We start from the raw sequence: 20,312 nt of genomic DNA, 5'->3' as shown, positions 1-20,312 counted from the left end.
GGCGTCACTGGGGAAGATTCTGAAGTGGATTAACAATTGGCTCGAAGACAGATAACAAAGGGTGTGGGTCATAAACGGTGTTAGTCGGAAGGTTCTCAGTGGAGTGCCATAAGGATCTAGCCTCGAAGGACTCCCTGACGGTTTCCAGGATTCTAACTATTGTTCTTCATAAGAACAAAAGAACATAAGAATGGAGGAAACTGCAGCGGGCCTATTGACCCATACTGGGCAGTCCCGTTTATACGCAACCCCTATTGTTCATATAAGCATCCAACCTACGTGTATGTTTGAAGCTATCCGGCGTATTCGAGTTAGTGATGATATTTGGTAACTTGTTCCATTCATCCACTACTCTGTTTCCAAATCAGTGTTTACCTATTTCACGCCGAAATCTAAATTTGTCTAATTTAAAACTGTTGTTGCGAGTTTGCTCTTGGTTGGATAGTTTGAGTACCTTTGAAATGTCCCCTTTGTTTAACCCTGACTTCCATTTATACACCTCTATCATGTCACCCCTCACTCTACGTCTCTCGAAGCAGTGCAAATTAAGATGCTTTAACCTGTCTCTGTAATCAAGGTTCCTAATGCCCGGGATTAGTCTTGTCATTCTCATCTGGATTCTTTCCAAGGATTCTATATCCATTCTGTAATACGGTGACCAGAACTGAACTGCGTAATCCAGGTGAGGTCTCACAAGCGCTAGATATAATTTTAAGATGACCTCGCTAGTCTTGTCACTAACACTCCTTTGTATGAACCCAAGTACTTTATTAGCCTTGTTACTAGCAAAAACACATTGTTTACTTGGCTTAAGATTCCTACTTATCATTACTCCTAAATCTCTCTCGCAGTCGGATTCCACAATGGCATCGTTGTTCATCTGGTAACTGGTTTCCCTGTTTGCATCTCCTATACTGAGTACTTTACATTTGTCCACATTGAATTTCATCTGCCATTTTTCCGACCATTCGAAAAATTTGTTTAGAGCTTCCTGTAGTTTTGCAGAGTCCTCGTCAGATTTAATTACACGTCCTATTTTAGTGTCATCGGCAAATTTACTTATGTTGCTGCCTATGCCGATATCTATGTCGTTTATGTATATAATAAATAATAATGGTCCAAGTACTGAGCCTTGGGGAACTCCACTAGTGACGTTGTTCCAATGCGATTTAGTGCCGTTTATGCTCACCCGCTGTTCCCTGTCCCGTAACCACGCCCTAATCCATTTAAGGATATTACCTTTGATGCCATGCGCTTCTACCTTTCTAATTAGTCTTTCGTGGGGGACTCTGTCGAAGGCTCTGCTAAAGTCGAGATATACCGCATCATAATTGTGCCCCTCGTCCACCAATTCGAAAACTGATGAAAAGAATGTTAATAGATTAGTTAGACATGAATGCCCGCTTGTGAAGCCATGTTGGGAATCATTGATCAACTTGTGCTTCTCCAGGTGGTTTCGAATAGAATTTGAAATGATTGATTCTAGTAATTTGCCTACTATTGATGTTAGACTGGGCGGTAGTTAGAGGATAGTGATCTATCCCCCTTCTTGAAAATCGGTATTACATTCGCTATCCTCCAGGTTTCTGGTACTACACCTGTTTTTAAGGACATGTTAAACAACTTTGCTAAGGGCATACTAGGCTCTTCCTTACATTCCTTTAATACTCTGGCAAATATCTCCTCGGGACCAGGTGACTTATTAGGCTTCAGTTTGTCTATTTGCTTATTAACGTCGTTACTAGTCACTACTATCTCGCTTAATTTGTTTTCTTCACTATCTCTGAATAGAGTCGGAGCCTCGGGTATCTTGTTTAAATTTTCGGTGGTGAAAACTGTTGAAAAATATTTATTCAGATTATTGCTCATTTCTCCGTCGTTATCAGTTAGCTCGCTGGTATCTGACTGTATTGGTCCAATCTTATCTCGTGTTTTAGTTTGATACATTTGGTAGAATCCTTTGGGGTTTGTCTTCGCCTCCCTTGCTATCTTCAGTTCATTATGCCTCTTTGCTTTCCTTATCTCGGTCTTAACCCTACCGGCCAATACCTTATAATACTCCCGGAGGTAAATTTCGCCACGGTTTATCCTTCTACCTATAGCCTTCCTTTGGCCAATAGTGTTCTTTAAATAATTATTTATCTATTTAGGGTCATTGTTGTCTGATCTGAGTTTTTTGTATGGTATGTTCTGCCTTTGTGCATTAAGTAACTCATTATTTAAATTGTCGTGGAACTCGACAATCTCGGATCTCGTTATCAGGTCGGTGTCATCTGTCAGGTTCACGCCCAAGCGCGACACCCCCTCTCTCAGCTGCCTCTCTAAACTATCAAAGTTTGCCCTTCTGAAATCTGGGACTTTAATGGAATTTTCCTTGAGTCTGACCTGAAAATCTAACTGGAATCTAATTTCTTTGTGATCGCTGTTTGCAAGTTCGTTCCCTACCTCGACATTGCTAATGAGGTTTTCTCTGTTCGACAGAACTAAATCGAGTATATTATTACCCCAGGTGGGTTCGGTTATATGTTGACTTAGGAAACAGCCCTGGATCGTTTCGAGGAAATACTCTGATACTGAGTTACCCGTAAGGTCAGTCCAATCTATTTGGCCAAGGTTAAAATCGCCTACTATACAGACTTTGTTGTGTATGGAAGCCCTGCGCATTTCATCCCAGATAAGTCGCTCGTTAACTCTATCAAGATTGGGAGGTCTATATATTACTCCTATGATTAATTTTTCCCTACCGTCGATTAATTCTATCCAAATTGTTTCTGTATTCCGCTCAGTTTTTATTTCCTTAATTATTTCACACTTCAGATTATCCCTGACATAGATTCCTACTCCGCCTCCTTTCCTGGTCTGCCTATCGGTATGGAACAATTTGAACCCGCAATTTGGTATTCGACCTGTAACTCACGTGTGTCTAGGTTGATCCATGTTTCAGTGAATATTATTATATCGATTTTTTCGGTACATACCAAGGCCCTAATATCATCCATTTTGTTTCTCATACTTCTACTGTTCGCGTAGTAGACATTTAAGTTAGTCGTGTTCTGAGTCCTCCCCTTACCGCGTTTAGCTTTAACTCCGTCTAATTTAGTTTTGTTGTCATTCCGAGCACTATTTCCCTGTAATCTTTCACTTTGTTTACCCGCTCCCACTGCAGTCTCCTCCACCCCCGTGCCCATATGTTCCCCTAGCAGTTTAAAGACTTCGATATCCTTTGAACTGCCCCCTCTAGAGCCCCAGCCAGGGTTGCCACCCCCATCCCTAGACAGATGCACCCATCACTAGCATAAAGGTCCCTTCTGCCGTAGAAGTTGTCCCAGTTGTCAATGAATGGGACTGATATTGACTTGCAATATCTGTCAAGACAGTCGTTGACACCAACCGCCCTTGACAACCAATCACTGCCAACTCTCCTTCTAGGCAGGACACCGCATATGATAGGGATCCCTCCCTTAGTCCTAATACGATCTATAGCTGTCTTGAACTTATCAAGAAGCTCCTCGCTCCTACACCGGCCAATATCATTGCCTCCTGCACTGAGGCAGATAATGGGTTTGTTCCCATTACCAGACAAGATATTGTCCATCCTGTCAATTATATCCCCCACCCCAGCTCCTGGCAAACACACCCTCATCCTATTTTTGTTTTTACCACAAAAAGCCCTGTCCAAGTACCTTACCTGTGAGTCACCAACAATTAAAGTTTTTATACCTTCCTTGTTTTTATACCTTCTCTGCGTCATTCGAGTTGGTCAATAATTTAATCGGCATTATTATTAATATTGTTATTATTATTTATTATTATTATTGTTATTATTATTATTATTATTATTATTATTATTATTATTATTATTATTGATGTTGTTGTCGTTATTATTATTAGACATCTGGTTGTACTCTGCCGTAAAGTCTAAACACGTCTAGATTTATTATTAAGTGTATAAATGCATAACATCACTCTCTTGGGTTTTTCACTAGTGTTGAGTGAGGAATTGATTGTGTGTTCATGCGTCCGTGTGGTGTCCTTGATTGTGTATCCGTGTGGTGTCTTTGTTTACGGGTCCGTGTGATGTCCTTGTTTACGGGTCCGTGTGATGTCCGTGGGTTGTCCTTGAGATATTTATCCGTCCGTGTGTTATACCTGCCTTTTCCAGAGCAGTAGACAACCTGATAGTCTATATTTTAAAGAAAATGTATATAAAGGTGATTTAAAACTCACAGGCACAGCATAATTGACTTTTTAAATATCTGTAATTATTTCAAGTAATTAACACCAATTACGCGAAATTTTAAATTGTGACCCCAGATCCTTAATCAACATGTAAAGTAGTACCTCTGTAAGCCACCCTGCCATGGGTCTGTGCGTTGTAAACAGGATGACTCGTAAAACATAACAAATTATTTTAACTAGACATTGACTGGGGAAATTCCCTATTTCTTATTGACAAACTTTTTTCTTGTTTAATTTTATGATTTTCAAAGCCCCGCCATCTTAAATTTCTCTATATCCACCTGATGTTTCTCATTTATGTACAGGATTTAGAAGTAACACTATCTTACTTCATTTTAAGGCGTTCTTGTATTTATGTTGTTGTTGTTTTTACATGGATGTTAGTCGTGGGGTGAGTGGGTGTGGCAAAAGTCGCGCTCTTGTCTCACAGTTGATCGTCAAAAACACGCTTGAGTGTGTGTCTGCGTTTGTTTCCATCTGTTTCCTTCCACGCACTCTCTCTCTCTCTCTCTCTCTCTCTCTCTCTCTCTCTCTCTCTCTCTCTCTCTCTCTCATGTAATGAATGTTTATCAGACCATAGCTTACAGCCCAGAGAAGAACAGCACCTATAACAGTAAGTACATGCGCAGGTGTACACCCACGTCAGTTGACCCACCCTACAGTAACCAGTGAGATTAAGACCTGACCCAGTGTACGTCACGGCCACAAAGGGAACCAGAGTTCTCACCGCCACGGGAGTAGTTAAACCGGCGTCGTGACCATGTTTATTCGAGAAACTACCCTCCAGCCAGCACCACGCACCTGGCCAAACACAGCTGTCTCGACACACCCAGGTTAGTGTTAATTAGTGACGACATCTGCCAGGCCGACAGCTCCTTCCCAACGAGAGACAGAACTCAGTCACACTCGTGACAAGTCGAGGTTGGGAAGGGGACTTCCCTCCCCAGCACAGAGTCCCCAGCTAGCAGCACCTGCAAACAATCCCCAGCCGCTGGGCCTCCCTCAGGTCACACGTGAGTCATTGTCAGAGCGATCTATAGGATGAGTTAGTTACGGTGGGAAGTGTATCCATTTCATGGTTGTGTCTGAGAGTCATTGTCTAGTAACGTCAATATAATCATCTATTAATGAGTCCATGCCATTGAGTTAATTAATAAATAGCTGTACTTAGAATTGGTGTCTAGAAACTTCCCCCTAAGAATATAATACCAAGTTCAACAACTGATCTGCCACGCTACCAATCTACTCCTAAACTCTACCTATATTTCTACCCTGAGTTAAACCTCATTACACTCTCTACAGTACCTGTGTGTGTGGCTTGAAGGGTACTGGTGTTATGTTTGTGGTGGTGTCTGGTAGTTACAGGTGTCAACAATAATTAATTAACCATCTACTTCCCTCTTCTTCCCGGCAGGTGTCGGGGGGCGGCAGGGGTCGGGTAAAGGTGACGGTGTACTTCGAGTCCCTGTGTTCTGACTCGATGAAGTTCTTCAAAGACCAGCTGTACCCGACCTGGCGTGACCTGCAGGATATCATGGACCTGGAGTTTGTTCCTTTCGGCAAGGCTACGGTGAGTCCTATTGTAAGTTGATTCATGCTAGCCCACAACACACACCCACCCACCTTCAGACTTCTAAACAGGTATACGTGTCTTAGGTGACCTTGGCATTGAATTATGACTGGGGATGGAGGAGGAGAGAGAGGAGGGGGTTAGAAGGCGGATGAAGGGTACTTTACTGGGAGGGTGGGTAGGGAGGTGGTGGGGGGTGAGGTTGTTACATGGTGGTGAAGGGCAGAGGATAGTGGCGGATAAGGGGTATATTTATATTACCTTGGGAGAGGGGGTGGGAGTGATGGGTTAAGGTGAAGGGGCATAAAGGATAGGGGTGGTGGGGGGGGATGGTAGGGGGTGTGGTAGTTGTGTGAGTGTGGTGGTAGGGGTAGGGGATCGTAAGTTCAATTTTCCTCTTAACTGGAGATGTAAAAGTGAATCTCAGCAACTGATTTACTCTTAAACTATTAGATCATTGGGTCATTATCCCCTTTTCACCTGATGCCAGAATAACTACCTGACGTTATGTGTAATTATAGGTTCACGTATTTATCTCTTAAGTACTTGATATTATGTAAGATGCTAATGAGTCATTTGTTGGTCTCGCTTAAACTTTTCTCCCTCCCCTCACTGTCACCGTCAACACCTGGTGAAGCAAGTTTAGCCAGGTGCACACAACACCCTCACACAATTTTCTCACTGGACAAATTCCCACCAGACCGTTCCCACTCGCAGAGATCTAACCACACAACACTCCAGGAGACAAAATATCTTGCTAGATATTTTTTTTAATTCGATAAAATCCCAAAACGAAACATCTAAGAGAAATCTCACCAGCTTGTTGGATTAAATGGAGGTGGAGGTGTAGACGTGTGGGTGAAGCAACACAGGTGATACAACTTGAGTACCAGTAGGGATGGGTGTAGTGGTTTCAGGCCAGAGGAAGGGAGGGAGATGATCACTGACCACCTGCCAAGGACGACCCCTCCTGCTCTGGGCCTTGGGAGGGAGCCATGGGTGTGGTTGTTATTACCTGCTTCCTCCCTCCCTCCCTATCCCTCCCCACTCTTTGTTTTTCTTCCCATAGTGGCTCCCTCCCCTCTCCCTCCCTCCCCACTCTTTGTTTTTCTTCCCATAGTGGCTCCCTCCCTTCTCCCTCCCTCCCCACTCTTTGTTTTTCTTCCCATAGTGGCTCCCTCCCCTCTCCCTCCCTCCCCATTCTTTGTTTTTTCTTCCCATAGTAGCTTCTTCCCTCCCTCCTAACTGTTGCACAACCCGGAATTCAGAAGGGGTCGGACGGGACCCCACCCACATGGATTCGGGCTGAATAAGGCGGGTTAGAAGGACAATTTATAATGAGTACAATATTTTAAGTGTTATGAAAAACACCCCTTGTGGTTTTTCTTATCTCCTAAAGATTCGTCCCAGGTTTGGTTAGTTTAGTTTCGTAATAACTGAAAATGATAATAATGATGAGGATAATGAATGGTTTGTGCGTATGGGGAAAGGAGATTATAACAGACATTAAATGCTGTTGTAACGGTAGTAAAAGTGAAGACAGGTGTACTTACCATATGGTGTGGGTAAGTTGAGTCTACCAAGGGAAACTACATCTTGAGTGTCCATCAAATAAGGGAAAGTGAGCTGTCAGGTTCCTAATAGTACATCTGTTTCTTAACCCACTCTTATCTGATTAGGGTGAAAAAGCTGCAATGATCCAATAAAGAAAAATAATTAGTGAAGTATAATAGAATGATAAGTATATGAATAAGTCAGGAATGTGTAATGTATGTTGTTGTTGTATTGATGTAGCGACGGGACTCGTGAGTTTTTTTTAGTTTAACAAATTTATTGGCAGAGCTTGTAGTACAGTTTGCCTATTCTGAGTAATTCAGTCAGGTCTTGACACTGAGGGTGGTATCACTTCTCACTGTCACGCAGGACAGAGGTTCACACACAAAGAAATACATCATATTCATTAACAACTATAAATGTATAGAGGTCAGATTCATATGGATATTGTCACTGTTCACTGCCATGCAGGACAGAGGTTCGTACACAAAGAGTTGCATCATATTCATTGACAGTACATATACATATATGTAAACACACACACACACACACATATACATACATATACGTATATACATACACATATACATGTACACGCACATATACATGCACACACGCACACATACATACATATACGTCGGTCAGATTCATGTGGGTAATGTCACTTTTCACTGCCATACAGGACAGAGGTTCGTACACAAAGAATGCATCATATTCATTGACACTATATATAGGTCAGATTCATGTGGGTAATGCCACTGTTCACTGCCACGCAGGACAGAGGTTCGTACACAAAGAAGGAAATACATCACATTCACCAGCAGCATATATGGGTCAGTGGATCACATACATTGGAGTCATATTCTAATTGAAGACTAATCAGTGTGGGCTAGCAAATTTGGGATAAACAGCAAGAATGTCCTCAAGCACACCTGATTCAATGAAGTAATTACATAGTTCAAGATACAGTAAGTCAGGTGGCCTGAAGTCTTTGACAGTGTCACATTCAATAATATAGTGTTCAAGTGTATGCTTTAAAGGTTTATCACAAAGTTTACATGCTGAGTGTTCCGGTATGGGTACAGCGTTACTAACTTGCCAGATGTGTCTGTATCCTAGCCTAATTCTGGCCACGACTACATCACATTGTCTGGTTCTGTCCTTATGCTGGCCATACCGGTACCTCTTGTTACAAAATTTGTCATATTTACTAATGCTACAACTGTCAGGTCTCTCTGCATTTCTCACTTCTTCTAGATCAGAGTTCATGATTCTGACTTGAATGTTTTTAATTACAGCATTGGACAGACCAAGGTCGCGGTCAACATTTTCTTTCTTACATGCCTCATTGGCCAGTCTATCAGCACGGTCATGATACCTGATTCCAACATGGGACGGAATCCACACAAATTCGATACGAAAGTTGTTCTCATTGGCAGTTATCACATTCCTTTTAATATCACATGCAACTTTAGACATAGAACCTGACGGGCTGTTCATTGATTTCAAAGCACTTTGAGAGTCACAGAATATCACCCCACCTCCATTTTCTTTGAGGTAGTCTGTGGCTAAGTAGATTCCAGTTAGTTCAGTTTGTGTTGTGCTGGCCCAGTTGTTCAGCCTTTGTTTGTTTGACACTATCATCTCTTTTTCTTTATATATTACAATTGCACAGCCTGTTCTACCTGTGTTTGTCTGCACAGAACCATCAGTAAAAGCATAACATTCACTTGATTTAATACTCTCTATGTGTCTGTTAATAGTTTCTAGTGTGACACATCTCACCACATCGGTGTTTAACATTTGCTTACTACCAACAGGAGTGTAATTAATAGGAACTGATATGTCCAGCCAAGGAGGAATGGCATTAATAGGTTCGTCTGGGGTGTTGAATTTACCAAGTTTTGATATGTTCTTCTTTGAAACAACAATATTTTGGAGTAGACCACCTTATTCTTAAACTGTGTGACGTATTGTTTTGATTTCGGATTCCATGGGTTTAAAAACAAAAGAATCATGAGCATGCACGTGTCGTAACTGAGTATATAAACATTGCTGGTCGCTGTAAAGGTCTTGTAACGTGTCTTAGGGGAGCGACGGCTTGAGTGGATATAGGGCTCAATTCCTGTCCTATTGGTCGCCTCTGGTTCACGCCAGAACAGCCCCAGTTCACCCAGTTGTAAATTGAGGTTTAATTTTTCAGTTTGGGGAATTCAGGCTGTTGATTACAGTGTCGGACGCGCGGTCTCCCTGTGTACCAAAGGCTTAGCATACTTGATGAAAGAATGAAGTCAGAGCCGGTGTATAAAAGTATCTTGTTATGGTCACAGATAAAACATGCAATCTAATATCCGTGCTCTCTGATACAGGCAACGCCGACGGGGACTGGTGACTACGAGATGGAATGTCAACACGGCCCCAACGAGTGCTACGGTAACAAGGTGATGACGTGCGCTCAGAACTCCCTCACCATCGCAACCCAGATGGAGTTATTCCACTGCATGATGACCAAACCGTACCCCGCCTTCACTGGGGAACAGGTGAGTGAACACTACCCAGACCTTGTTGACAGGCGGAGATAAAACCCCGCGACAGTCACTTGTATGTAGGAAGGAGGGACACGAGATGTCGGGAAGCAAGAAAGTGCAAGATATGTACAGATGAAAGAACGATGTGTCAAGGACGAGTGAAGGACGTAATGTCGACGTTGATAAGAGTAGACACGAGACAGCAGCAGGACGTTCGAGGTGGACCAGGGTACTGGGACTGCTGTGGTGTGTCGGAACACTGTACAGGGACTAATACATTTTTTTTTTATCCCAGTACAGTAAATATTTTCCAGACAAATACAGCTACAGATAGCGAATTATATTATATATATATATACATACAGTATAATATATACACGTTGGCTAAGACTATAGATCCTCGGTCATGGATGATAAGAGACAAATATTAATACATTTAATTTATAAACCGTAAGTAAAGGTCTCAAGAAAAGATATGCACTGTACTGTACTGTACCATCTGTAGTGGGTCGACGAAAACAATGTGTGAGATAATAGAGGGAATGTTGTTGTATACGAATAGGTCAACAAGGTGCACGAGAGGATGTTGCAAAATTTGGGTGAAAGGCCATATTGACCACATGAACGACAATGGCAGGATATAAACGCTTTGAATAGGGTGATGAACAAGTTTTAGAGGTGACGGAAGAAATCACGACACTGTCTCCTCGTATAAAATGTAAATAACTTCGTGTTTATGATGATAGGCGTTGCCACATTTCTCAAGTGTTATTATACCTACTGAGTGGCCCTAGTGCATATAGACTGTAGGTTGTGGATTGTTTAATTTTTTTTTATTTCAATGTAAACATCTACTTTATATATATTAAAAGAAAGATCAATTGGTGATTTTCTGAGTCATAAGAAAAGTTATACAGTCAAGCAAGTAGCCTTAAACTTAACAGTATATTGAAACAAACAATTCAGGAATGTGTTGTGAAACGTTAATCCTGTCTTGGGCGTCAATATCCAGTTTATGAGATCAGTTCAGCCTTCCTTGTACCAGGATACGTTTTTCCTGAGCTGTTATAACTGTTCATATTATCAGGGCCACTGCGAGCACTCCCACTCTGCCCACTGTTAGCGAGTTGTTGCTCTGAGATCACTAAACGAGAAGCTGTATAGTGTGGCTGTATTAAGGAGAGTATGGGAGATAATGATATTCAGTTGTTCACTTCCTGTTGTAGGTGATGCGTGGCGTGGCGTCTGAGTCAATACAACGCTCGCCAAACGGGTTATGGGACACGCTCAGGGCGTTCCTAGGACAAGTTGCGGAAATGAATGTGACCAAGTGTAGTCAAGCCATACTGCCGCCTGTGTGTTTGTTGTATCCACACTCTCCATTAGTAATGTAGTGAACCTAAAACATAACATCAGGGACTTTATATATAATTTAGAAATCGTTAAGCTTTGATGCTATTGTTTTCAAAGCGTTTGGTTGCCTAAATTTCCGATTGTACTCACCCCTGAGGATGTGAATTACACGAAAGCTCTTGGGAACTTCGTGTTTTCTTCTTTCCTTGTGGTTATCAGCATATACCTAGATCACGCGCACCTACAGTGATTTACTTGCATATATATATATATATATATATATATATATATATATATATATATATATATATATATATATATATATATATATATATATATATATATATATATATATATATATATATAATACTTTTATTTTTAACTTTACTTCTGTGTTTTTGTGTATTTTCAACATTTGAATCGTTTTTACGTTTTTGTTGTATTATCAGTCAGATAAGAGAAAAGTAAAGAGATGTAGAAACGTGTGAAATTGACTTAGACAATTACAAAACCCTTTTTCTAGCATATAATACACGAGTACTGTAGTCCCTTTCTTCAGCTATTCTCACCTTTTGTTTTATTTACTGTTCTTGTTCAAATACTTACCTGCAGTGTAGCAGAGAGGTTGGCGTCGACTGGGCCCCGATTGATGAATGCTCTAAGAGTACAGTTGGGTCTGGTCTGCTCTATAAGAATGGTGTCCGGACGTCGTCACTCAAGCCACGCGTTTACTTCATCCCAACAGTTACCATTGACGGGGTAAGGGAGTTTTCTCTGTGTTCCTGTTTGGTTAAAAGACCTTTTTTTTATATAAACAGAAGAAATCCAAACAAATGAGTTTAATATATGATGATATATTATTGCTAATGTAGAATTATGTATTTACAGTACCACTAAATTGCAGAGCTACTTCATGAACTTGGAATTTTTACATTTCGACCCGGGGATTATAAATTTCGATCAATATATCTATGAACTTCCTTCCTATACCAATATTACTTGGGAATGGGGAGATTGATTGATACACGAACAGCGTCGATGGCAACAATAGAACACCTTGAACATCACACAACAGCACTCACACCACACATTATATCGCTAACTTTCAAACTATGTGTATGAAACCTACCACAATCTACCCTCTGCTCCCCATAATAGAAATGTTTCGTCCTCAGCACTACAACCGTAATCAACTGAGAACCTCACTTGGGGACTTGAAGACTCAAATCTGTGAGGTGTACCAGGGACCACCACACCAGAATTGTCTCTAAATTTTTTCGTCATTTCTCCCCAGCAGAGGTTTAAAGAAGTGCTGAGAACAAATAGTTTTAATGTCTCAATGTTACTGCAATATTTTCAGTGCTTCTTATTAGACAGGTCATACAGTTTACAGACTTCAGTGCAATCTTAACTAAAACATTCCTGCCAAGTTTCATCTCAGTGCAATTTGAAACCGAGGACTATGTTTATTTTATCTCGTTAAATATTTGTCCTAGTACTGAAGTGTTTTTCTCATTTTTCCATTCCATTACTAGGCCCTATTAACCATTCAAAATATATCTTTCAATTACTGTACTGTATCTTGTCATTATTACCCTCCTCTTGACTTTCTCATTTTAAAGCCATAACTCCTGTACTTTTCTTCTCCATATTTATTTTGATATTCTAATATAGTTTTCTTAAGTATAAAATGACTACTGGATTTGACTCTCTTCCCATTTTTAATTCCCTCTACTACTCTTACATCATTATTTCAAGTACCGTATCCAAAGAAGATAGGTCTCCCATTATTGTTCCGCATTTAATGGATTCCAGTTCTAGGCAATATGTAAAACTTCTTTTACTAGCAAAGAGAATAAAAATCAAGAGCTAACCTCTGATCTCTTCTCATTTAACACTGATTTGTACTTAGTATTAAAGTTTGTTATATCCATCTTGTATTAAAGATAAAAACTTAAGACATTAACCAGATGTTCTATATTTTTATTACAATAGCTCCTAAGCTCCTCCAATATGAGCTCGAGTTGACAATGTATCATTTAGCCTTGGAAGGGTTCACAGTAATGTAAATACCTGTATAACATTTCTTTATAAGTTAATGATCACCTGAAGACTCGCCACCCAGCTTATTTCACCTGAAGATTAACCACCCTAAGCTATACCAGTTTTCTTGCTGCAAACATAAATTTTCCACCCACATTAATTTCCAGGCATATGACCCTCAAGTAACAGTACAGTATTTAAGAAAATGGTCTTTGTGGTTCACTGCATCAGTAATCAGAAGTCTTACACATATACAGTACATTGGATGTTGTGAATAAATTTAGCAAAGGTTTGTGCATTATGAAGAATGAAAGATGTAAAGGATTAAATTGTTTTGTCGATAAGAATGGTCGCAATTTTGGCTGATGTACAAGGTCACGTTTTTATTCGGGATCCCTAAATGTTTCTAAATTATTATATTTTTAGGTTCCTGTTTATTGCACGTCCTAAAATATGTTAATCATTTAAGGTTCTTTGATTAAAAAAATACCCTGTACCCTTAGCATTACCATGAAACATCAATACTTTAGTTAAAAACATCGACATTGTATTTTTTCCTAGTTTTTAGATTAGAAACTATGATGTAATAATTTTACTATAATACCGGGTACATTTTATTGGGCATTTTCTTACTTTTTTCTGGGATTATAAGTTAAAATTTGGGTATAAATTTAAATTCTCCTACTTGTTAAACTATGATGAGGTGTTGGTCTAGTGAGATCCTGCTCCTTCTAGACCAGTGGTTCTCAACCTTGTTTGCCATGCACCCCTTTCACTATATGTCAGAATGTCATTCCCCCTCTTTTCCAAGATTGTCTGCCTCAAAAAGTGCATTCCAAATAATATGCATATAATACTGAAAATCCTTTATTTTTTCCATATTAGTACATATACATTTACAATTTTACATGGATTATTTTTATAGTGGAGTTTTACAAATTAAATGCCAATTGAAAATGTTGATGGATTTATAAAACTTAAATAAAAGTAAAATAGTTTTTTTTTATTTATAATGAATTACTTAACAGACCAAACTGAAGCATAATGCAATAAACAAAAAGTTCAATAGAATACCAGGATATTGTAAATTTATAATTAATTTTATTCAGATGAAGATTACAGTCAATGAGAAACCTGTGATTGTTTTTTCTTCGCCAATTCTGGGATACGCGGAGGAGTGCTTGAAAGGGCACAACGCAGGTCATTTTCTCCCTCTAATCTACTACGTTGCTTCGTTTTAATTTGCAACAGAGTTTAAAAGCCTGACTCACAAAGATATGTCGACACAAACGGAAGCAATGCACGGATGGCTCTTTCTGCCACTTTTGGGTAGGAATCGCACATTAAGGGCCAAAATTCTGTGATTGATTTCTCAACGGAACATATCTCTTGCTCCCGAACCAGTTTCCCCCCCCCCCCTGGTTGAGAACCCATGTTCTAAAACAAGGTTGAATGACCATTTGTATCGAGATGAAGTTGATTAAATGCTTTTATATTCTGCTATACATTTTTCATTATGTCCCTTATCACAGATACTAATGCATTATTATTTTATTTATTTTACTAAGTAAATTAAGTGACCGGAGGATGCAGCAGGACTGTATACAAGTACGATATTAACAAGTGAAGACAAACTTGTGGTTTATACCTGATGTCTAAAAACTACCACTGTACCACATTATAACTCTGAAATACTGTAATATGTCGAATACAATTAAGGGTAAAGAAAAGGAGGAATATACCAGGAAATATTTAATTGTATCAAATGGAACTTATGCTTCACAGTGTAATAATGTCATGAATGTTTCCCGCCAAGCGTGAGCCAATCACAGTGACCTGTGAGTGTGAATGCCTTAGGCCTGAACCAATAAGAGAGCAAGGAGACGTGACGTCATGATCGTGTGGCAGCCTGTGTCTTAGGGCAGCCTGTGTCTTAGGGCAGCCTGTGTCTTAGGGCAGTCTGTGTCTTAGGGCAGTCTGTGTCTTAGGGCAGCCTGTGTCTTAGGGCAGTCTGTGTCTTAGGGCAGCCTGTGTCTTAGGGCAGTCTGTTTTGGCATTGTGATGTATAGATGTGCGTGGGTCATCCTTTCCCATGGCGGAATATATTTGTGTGAGTCGGACCTTTCAGGTTTTATCCGTTTCACGAAATTTATTGTGATTCGTGTGACCCCTCGTTAGCTAGCTAGGAAGACAGGTTATTGTTTTGAAAGTGAAACCGTTCCTTTTGAGTAACGTCGTTAATAAACGAAGAACCGTTGTGATTTGTTCTCAATTCCCTTGTGTTGAGTAAAACATTGTCATGCATGTCTTTGGTATTATGCAGTGATACAGTGAGCCATAAGAAATATCATAACCCCATTACCTCAGTTGTCCACATCCTTGGTCTCCCCGTGGTGAGTGAGGGCCTACATTCCTTAACACCCCTCAGCCAGCCTCGGCCATAAACAAGTCTCTCCCTCTCAGTTGCTCCCTAACCTTCTCCATTTCACAAGTATACAGTACGAAGTTGATATACAGAGAGTAACGAACAAAGGAGGGCAGATTAATAAAAGGTAAAAAAATAAGAAAATAAAAGTAAATAAAAAACTTTTTATTGTTACAAGAGAATATTGTCAGGATAGTTGAGTGATGGGAACATCTCACTTTGGTCCACATTTTCAGAAGCTTTATGGTGATCTCTGTACGGATTACAGATTATGAATTTATGCTCTTCAACTCCTGTACTGTACAGTGTGTTATTTGGTAAGATACCATAATTAAATGATATTTGCTTTATATATGTCTCGTTTTCTATAATAATTTTCCCCATTTTCTATGACAAAAATTTCCCATTTTCTATGATGAAATATTCCCATTTCTATTGTGAAAATTAAAGTTTCTATGATGAATTTACTGTTTTATATGATGAAAATTTCCCGTTTTCTATGATAGATTTCTATTATTAAAATTTCTTATTTTTTATAATTAGACTTGCCATTTTCTATAATGATATTTCTCGTTTTTATGATGAAATTATCCATTTTCTGTGGTACAATTCCCCATTTTCTATGGTGAAATTTCCCGTTTTCTATAATATATTTTTCGTTATTTATAATGAAACTCCGTTTTCTATGATGTAATTTTTCGTTTTCTATGAATAAAATTTCCCATTTCTAAGATGAAATTTAACGTTTTCTAAGATGAAGTTTCCTATTTTCTATTATTGAATTTTCCCACTTTCTATGATGAAAACCTTTCCGTTTTCTCTGATGAAAATTCTAGTTTTCTATGACAATTTTTTTTCTACCAATAGTGGTGTTCCACAGGGTTCTGTTCTTTCACCTACTCTTCCTTTTTTTTATCAACAATTTACTTCACACTATGACTAATTCTATCCATTCTTATGCTGATGATTCTACTCTTCACTCTTCACATTTTGCCCTTCCTCCTAACTCTCAAACTAGATTTGCTTCTAGAGCTGATATCGTTCCATCTATCAACGCGGATCTGTACAGCATCTCCGAATGGGGAAGTAGAAACCAGACTGGTGCCTGCACTACGGCACCTCAGCTACCCTGAGAGATTGGAGCGCCTGAACTTGCCTAGCTTATACTACAGACGGGCAAGGGGTTACCTAATTGAGGTGTATAAGCATCTCAAGGGGCACTACTCAGTTGAGTGTCCTTACTTGGAGCTGGCGGACGCTCGCCCCACAAGGGGTCACAGCTCAAGATTGAAGAAGCCGCAAGTCCAGAAAACTGTGAGGGTAAACTTTTTCTGATTGAGGGTTGTGAACTCTTGGAACAATCTGCCAGAAAGTGTTGTGATGGCACTGAGTGTGAGCTCTTTCAAGACCAGACTTGACCAACACTGGAGCAGGTTCAGGTACATTCAGGAGCCGGTGCATGCCCAGTACTTGCCAACAGTGCGTGACAGAGACGTGACCGATTGCCCAAGCGGCTAACAAGCTGATCAGTGGTGAAGAGGATAAAATAATAATAAAAATTATAATAAAACACAATATTTACCAATTACACTTTACAATATAGAAGATCTCCCACCAATCACATTTCAGGGCTCAATAATTCTGCCAAATTCCAAAATAGATATGCTAGGCCTCACCATTTCCTCTAACATGTCATGGAAGCCACACATCCAAAACATTGCTAAAACTGCCTCCCGAAAGCTAGGAATGCTGTATAGATACCGTAGCTACTTCACTCCTGAGCAATTACTTCAGGTTTAAAAGGGATTCATTCGACTTAACTTGGAGTACTGCTTTCATATCTGGGGGTGGCTCTTATTCTATCCAACTGTTAGAAAGGGTGGAATCAAAGGCATTTCGTCTTATTAACTCTTCTGCTTTAGTTGATAATCTCTCTTCCCTTTCTCTTTGCCGTAAGTTGCTTCACTCTCTCTTTTCCAAGTACTTTAATTCGAGACTGAAATCACTTGGCAACTTTTGGTATATCTCGGATTGCCTTGAGTCTGAAGTTCGAAACAGCTGGAATGCTATAGTCGTAACAGATGTCGCCCACTACGAATTGTGTGGAGAGGGGTTTGTCTAGTAACAAGCTGTGTGTGGTAGACATAACATCGTGAATTCACAATCACTGTTAACAATAAGAATGTCATGAAGATAATGCTATTATTAAGCAATTTGAAATCTGTACAACTGGTAAATAAAGCACCACAACGACCATATCTCTGCCGTTCATGGCTACGGGTGCGACTGATGGGCACACCAGTAATTCCGTGACTGTTAATGGTGGTCACGGAGTCTCCTAATTGTTACACCAAGGTTGGCGCCACCCACACCAGGGGAAGAATAAAGAACACCAGAGCATGGTCTCATTCTGTCGTCGTCCTGCTGGGTAAGTCACGTAATTTGTCACCATAGCCATGTCGTCCTTATACTATTGCAGGTGTCCCATAGTGTAGATATTTGTAGGGTGAAAATATGGGTTAATCTTCCCTTGGCATTTTCTCCTGTATCCACTTTAAGGCGTGGTGAATTTGTAAAAAATTACTCAGGGCAAAAGAATTTTGCCATGTTACATATTTTTATTTTCTTGCCAATTACGAAGCCATACTGTGTGCTGTTTAGCCAATCCGCCGTGGTGGATTACGCAAAAGGCCTATTAATAGCAAAGTGAAACCCGTTTTGAAGAAAGATTTTGTAATGTTCCATAACTTGCATTAAACAACATCATACGTTCACGGGTTCAACTCCGCTAACTCCCTTGCTTCCCCCACCTTCTTCAAACCTCACCAATTTGAGGCATCGTAAGGTTACCACCTAAAAGAAGAAACTTTACTAATCGTCTCACTTATTCTCTCCCCACTCCCCCTCCACCATCCCCCACTCCTCCTCCCCTCTTCCTTCATCCCTCCCCAGACTAACGTCAATCGAACATTCCATCCCATCGTACTGACTACACCGTTCCCCAACCCCTCTAGCGACCCCAGTTTGGACTACTGTAATGAACCTCACCAGAACCGACGGCAGGCCTCCCCCCGCTTTACAACAAAATTGATCCCGTAACTTGGTCAGTTAAGATGGAAAAACACAACAACACCACTTGGCCTTTACTACACAACCTAAAATCTATACCCGTCTATATATAAACATATCTATAATAAAATTTATTTTCTCGGAAAAATAATGACTGGGCCCTCCAACAAAATTAAAGATGATTTTACCCAAATAGAATGGGCCTCATTTCCTTTCCCTTCTTTCTCCCATCCTTTTCCGCCCCCCCTCCATCACCCTCCAGTCACCCCAACCCTACCACCCAATACCATGCAGTGGGCAGAGAGGCCCACACACTTTTCTCTCCCCCTAAGTCTGTTTCCGTTTCCAACCCACATTCTTTCCTTTCTTCAAGCCTTCTTCCCTTTCTATATTTCACTTCTATCTCTATCTGTGTCTCCCATATTCCGCCATTTGTAATGAGATTTGCCCTTGCATGTTATAAAATCCTCACATTAAAACATAAACGAAAAATCCTTATATGTGTTGAGTTCTCCAGAATCCTATTCTTTCACCTCTAAAATAACCTCTGCTGTAATTAGTTGGACACCCACACTATAATTATATGACATTTTGTTATATGGAAGCTCCTTACGATTAACTTCACCATAAAATATGATTGTTTGTTATATACGTTTAGGGTGGTCATATTTGCCACACGTTACCTCCTCGAGTTATATTTACACCCCAGTTTGCAACTAGAGTTTGAGTTAGATGTGCACTTAGTATTTTGGGCAAGTGATTTAGAACGACTCAATGAACATGAAGAAAACGTTTTATGTAGAACCTAACGTAATGCGACCCTATTGCAATTTATATGTAATCTAGAGTTGGAACAAGTCATAGCTGAAAATTGTCAAGGTATGGCAAAAGCAGTAGAAACCTATATATACTGTATTTTGATTATCGGCGAAGCTAACTTCTCCATAAACAATTAATAACGGAGAAATGAACCAACAGGTCTAAGCTAAAGTAGTCAAATCGTCTGGACATCATGGTCATCATCCAAAACAATCCTCTCAACATCTGAAAACTATTTCTAAGATCGTCCAGAACTTGGCCATGCGCGATTGTTTTAGCCCGCTCGTGTCTTCCCTAATGAAGCCTGTAGCACCAGCTGCCGAACACACAAATAACAGTCCAACATATTCTAAATTGAATGCCCTATTTATAATCGGTATCGAACAGTAATAGCTTCACCTAACCCTACTGTGTAAGATATTTTACTAGCAGACCCAAAATTTTCCTAGGTTCAGTTTTTACCTTTTGAATGCCCAATCTCTCAAACAATATAATACCTAAATTATGGAAAGGCAAATATATATTGCTTAGTCATAAGGCCAGCCTAGGAGACTCAAATGGGTGTCAGTGATCTGGTTAAGCCTTTAAAATCTTGATGATGATTATCGACGGAATGTTCACTCTACAGTCCCCAGGGTGGTGGTGGAGGATTGGAAGGATCACGGTTCACTATGAATACATGAAATGGGAAGAGGTTTCTTGAACCTGATTC

The 20,312-nt window shown here is 40.0% G+C and overlaps 1 protein-coding gene across 3 annotated transcripts in view; it reads left to right on the top strand.

Annotated features, from left to right (window-relative positions):
* Window positions 1-13,215, top strand: part of LOC121867903 — a 33,323-nt gene extending 20,108 nt beyond the window's left edge. For all 3 annotated transcript variants that reach the window (XM_042368032.1, XM_042368031.1, XM_042368033.1), the window contains exons 9-12: window positions 5,654-5,809; window positions 9,733-9,903; window positions 11,857-12,003; window positions 12,420-13,215. In XM_042368032.1, coding sequence (XP_042223966.1) covers window positions 5,654-5,809; window positions 9,733-9,903; window positions 11,857-12,003; window positions 12,420-12,515 — 570 coding nt within the window. In that variant the 3' untranslated portion in view covers window positions 12,516-13,215. The remainder of the gene's footprint in view (window positions 1-5,653; window positions 5,810-9,732; window positions 9,904-11,856; window positions 12,004-12,419) is intronic.
* The last annotated feature ends 7,097 nt before the right edge of the window (window positions 13,216-20,312 follow it).

Source organism: Homarus americanus, unplaced genomic scaffold, assembly GCF_018991925.1.
Source record: "Homarus americanus isolate GMGI-L3 unplaced genomic scaffold, GMGI_Hamer_2.0 scaffold37032, whole genome shotgun sequence".
Lineage (NCBI taxonomy): Eukaryota > Metazoa > Arthropoda > Malacostraca > Decapoda > Nephropidae > Homarus > Homarus americanus.
Note: the sequence above shows the minus strand (reverse complement) of the source record. Positions and strands in the feature narration are given on the sequence as shown.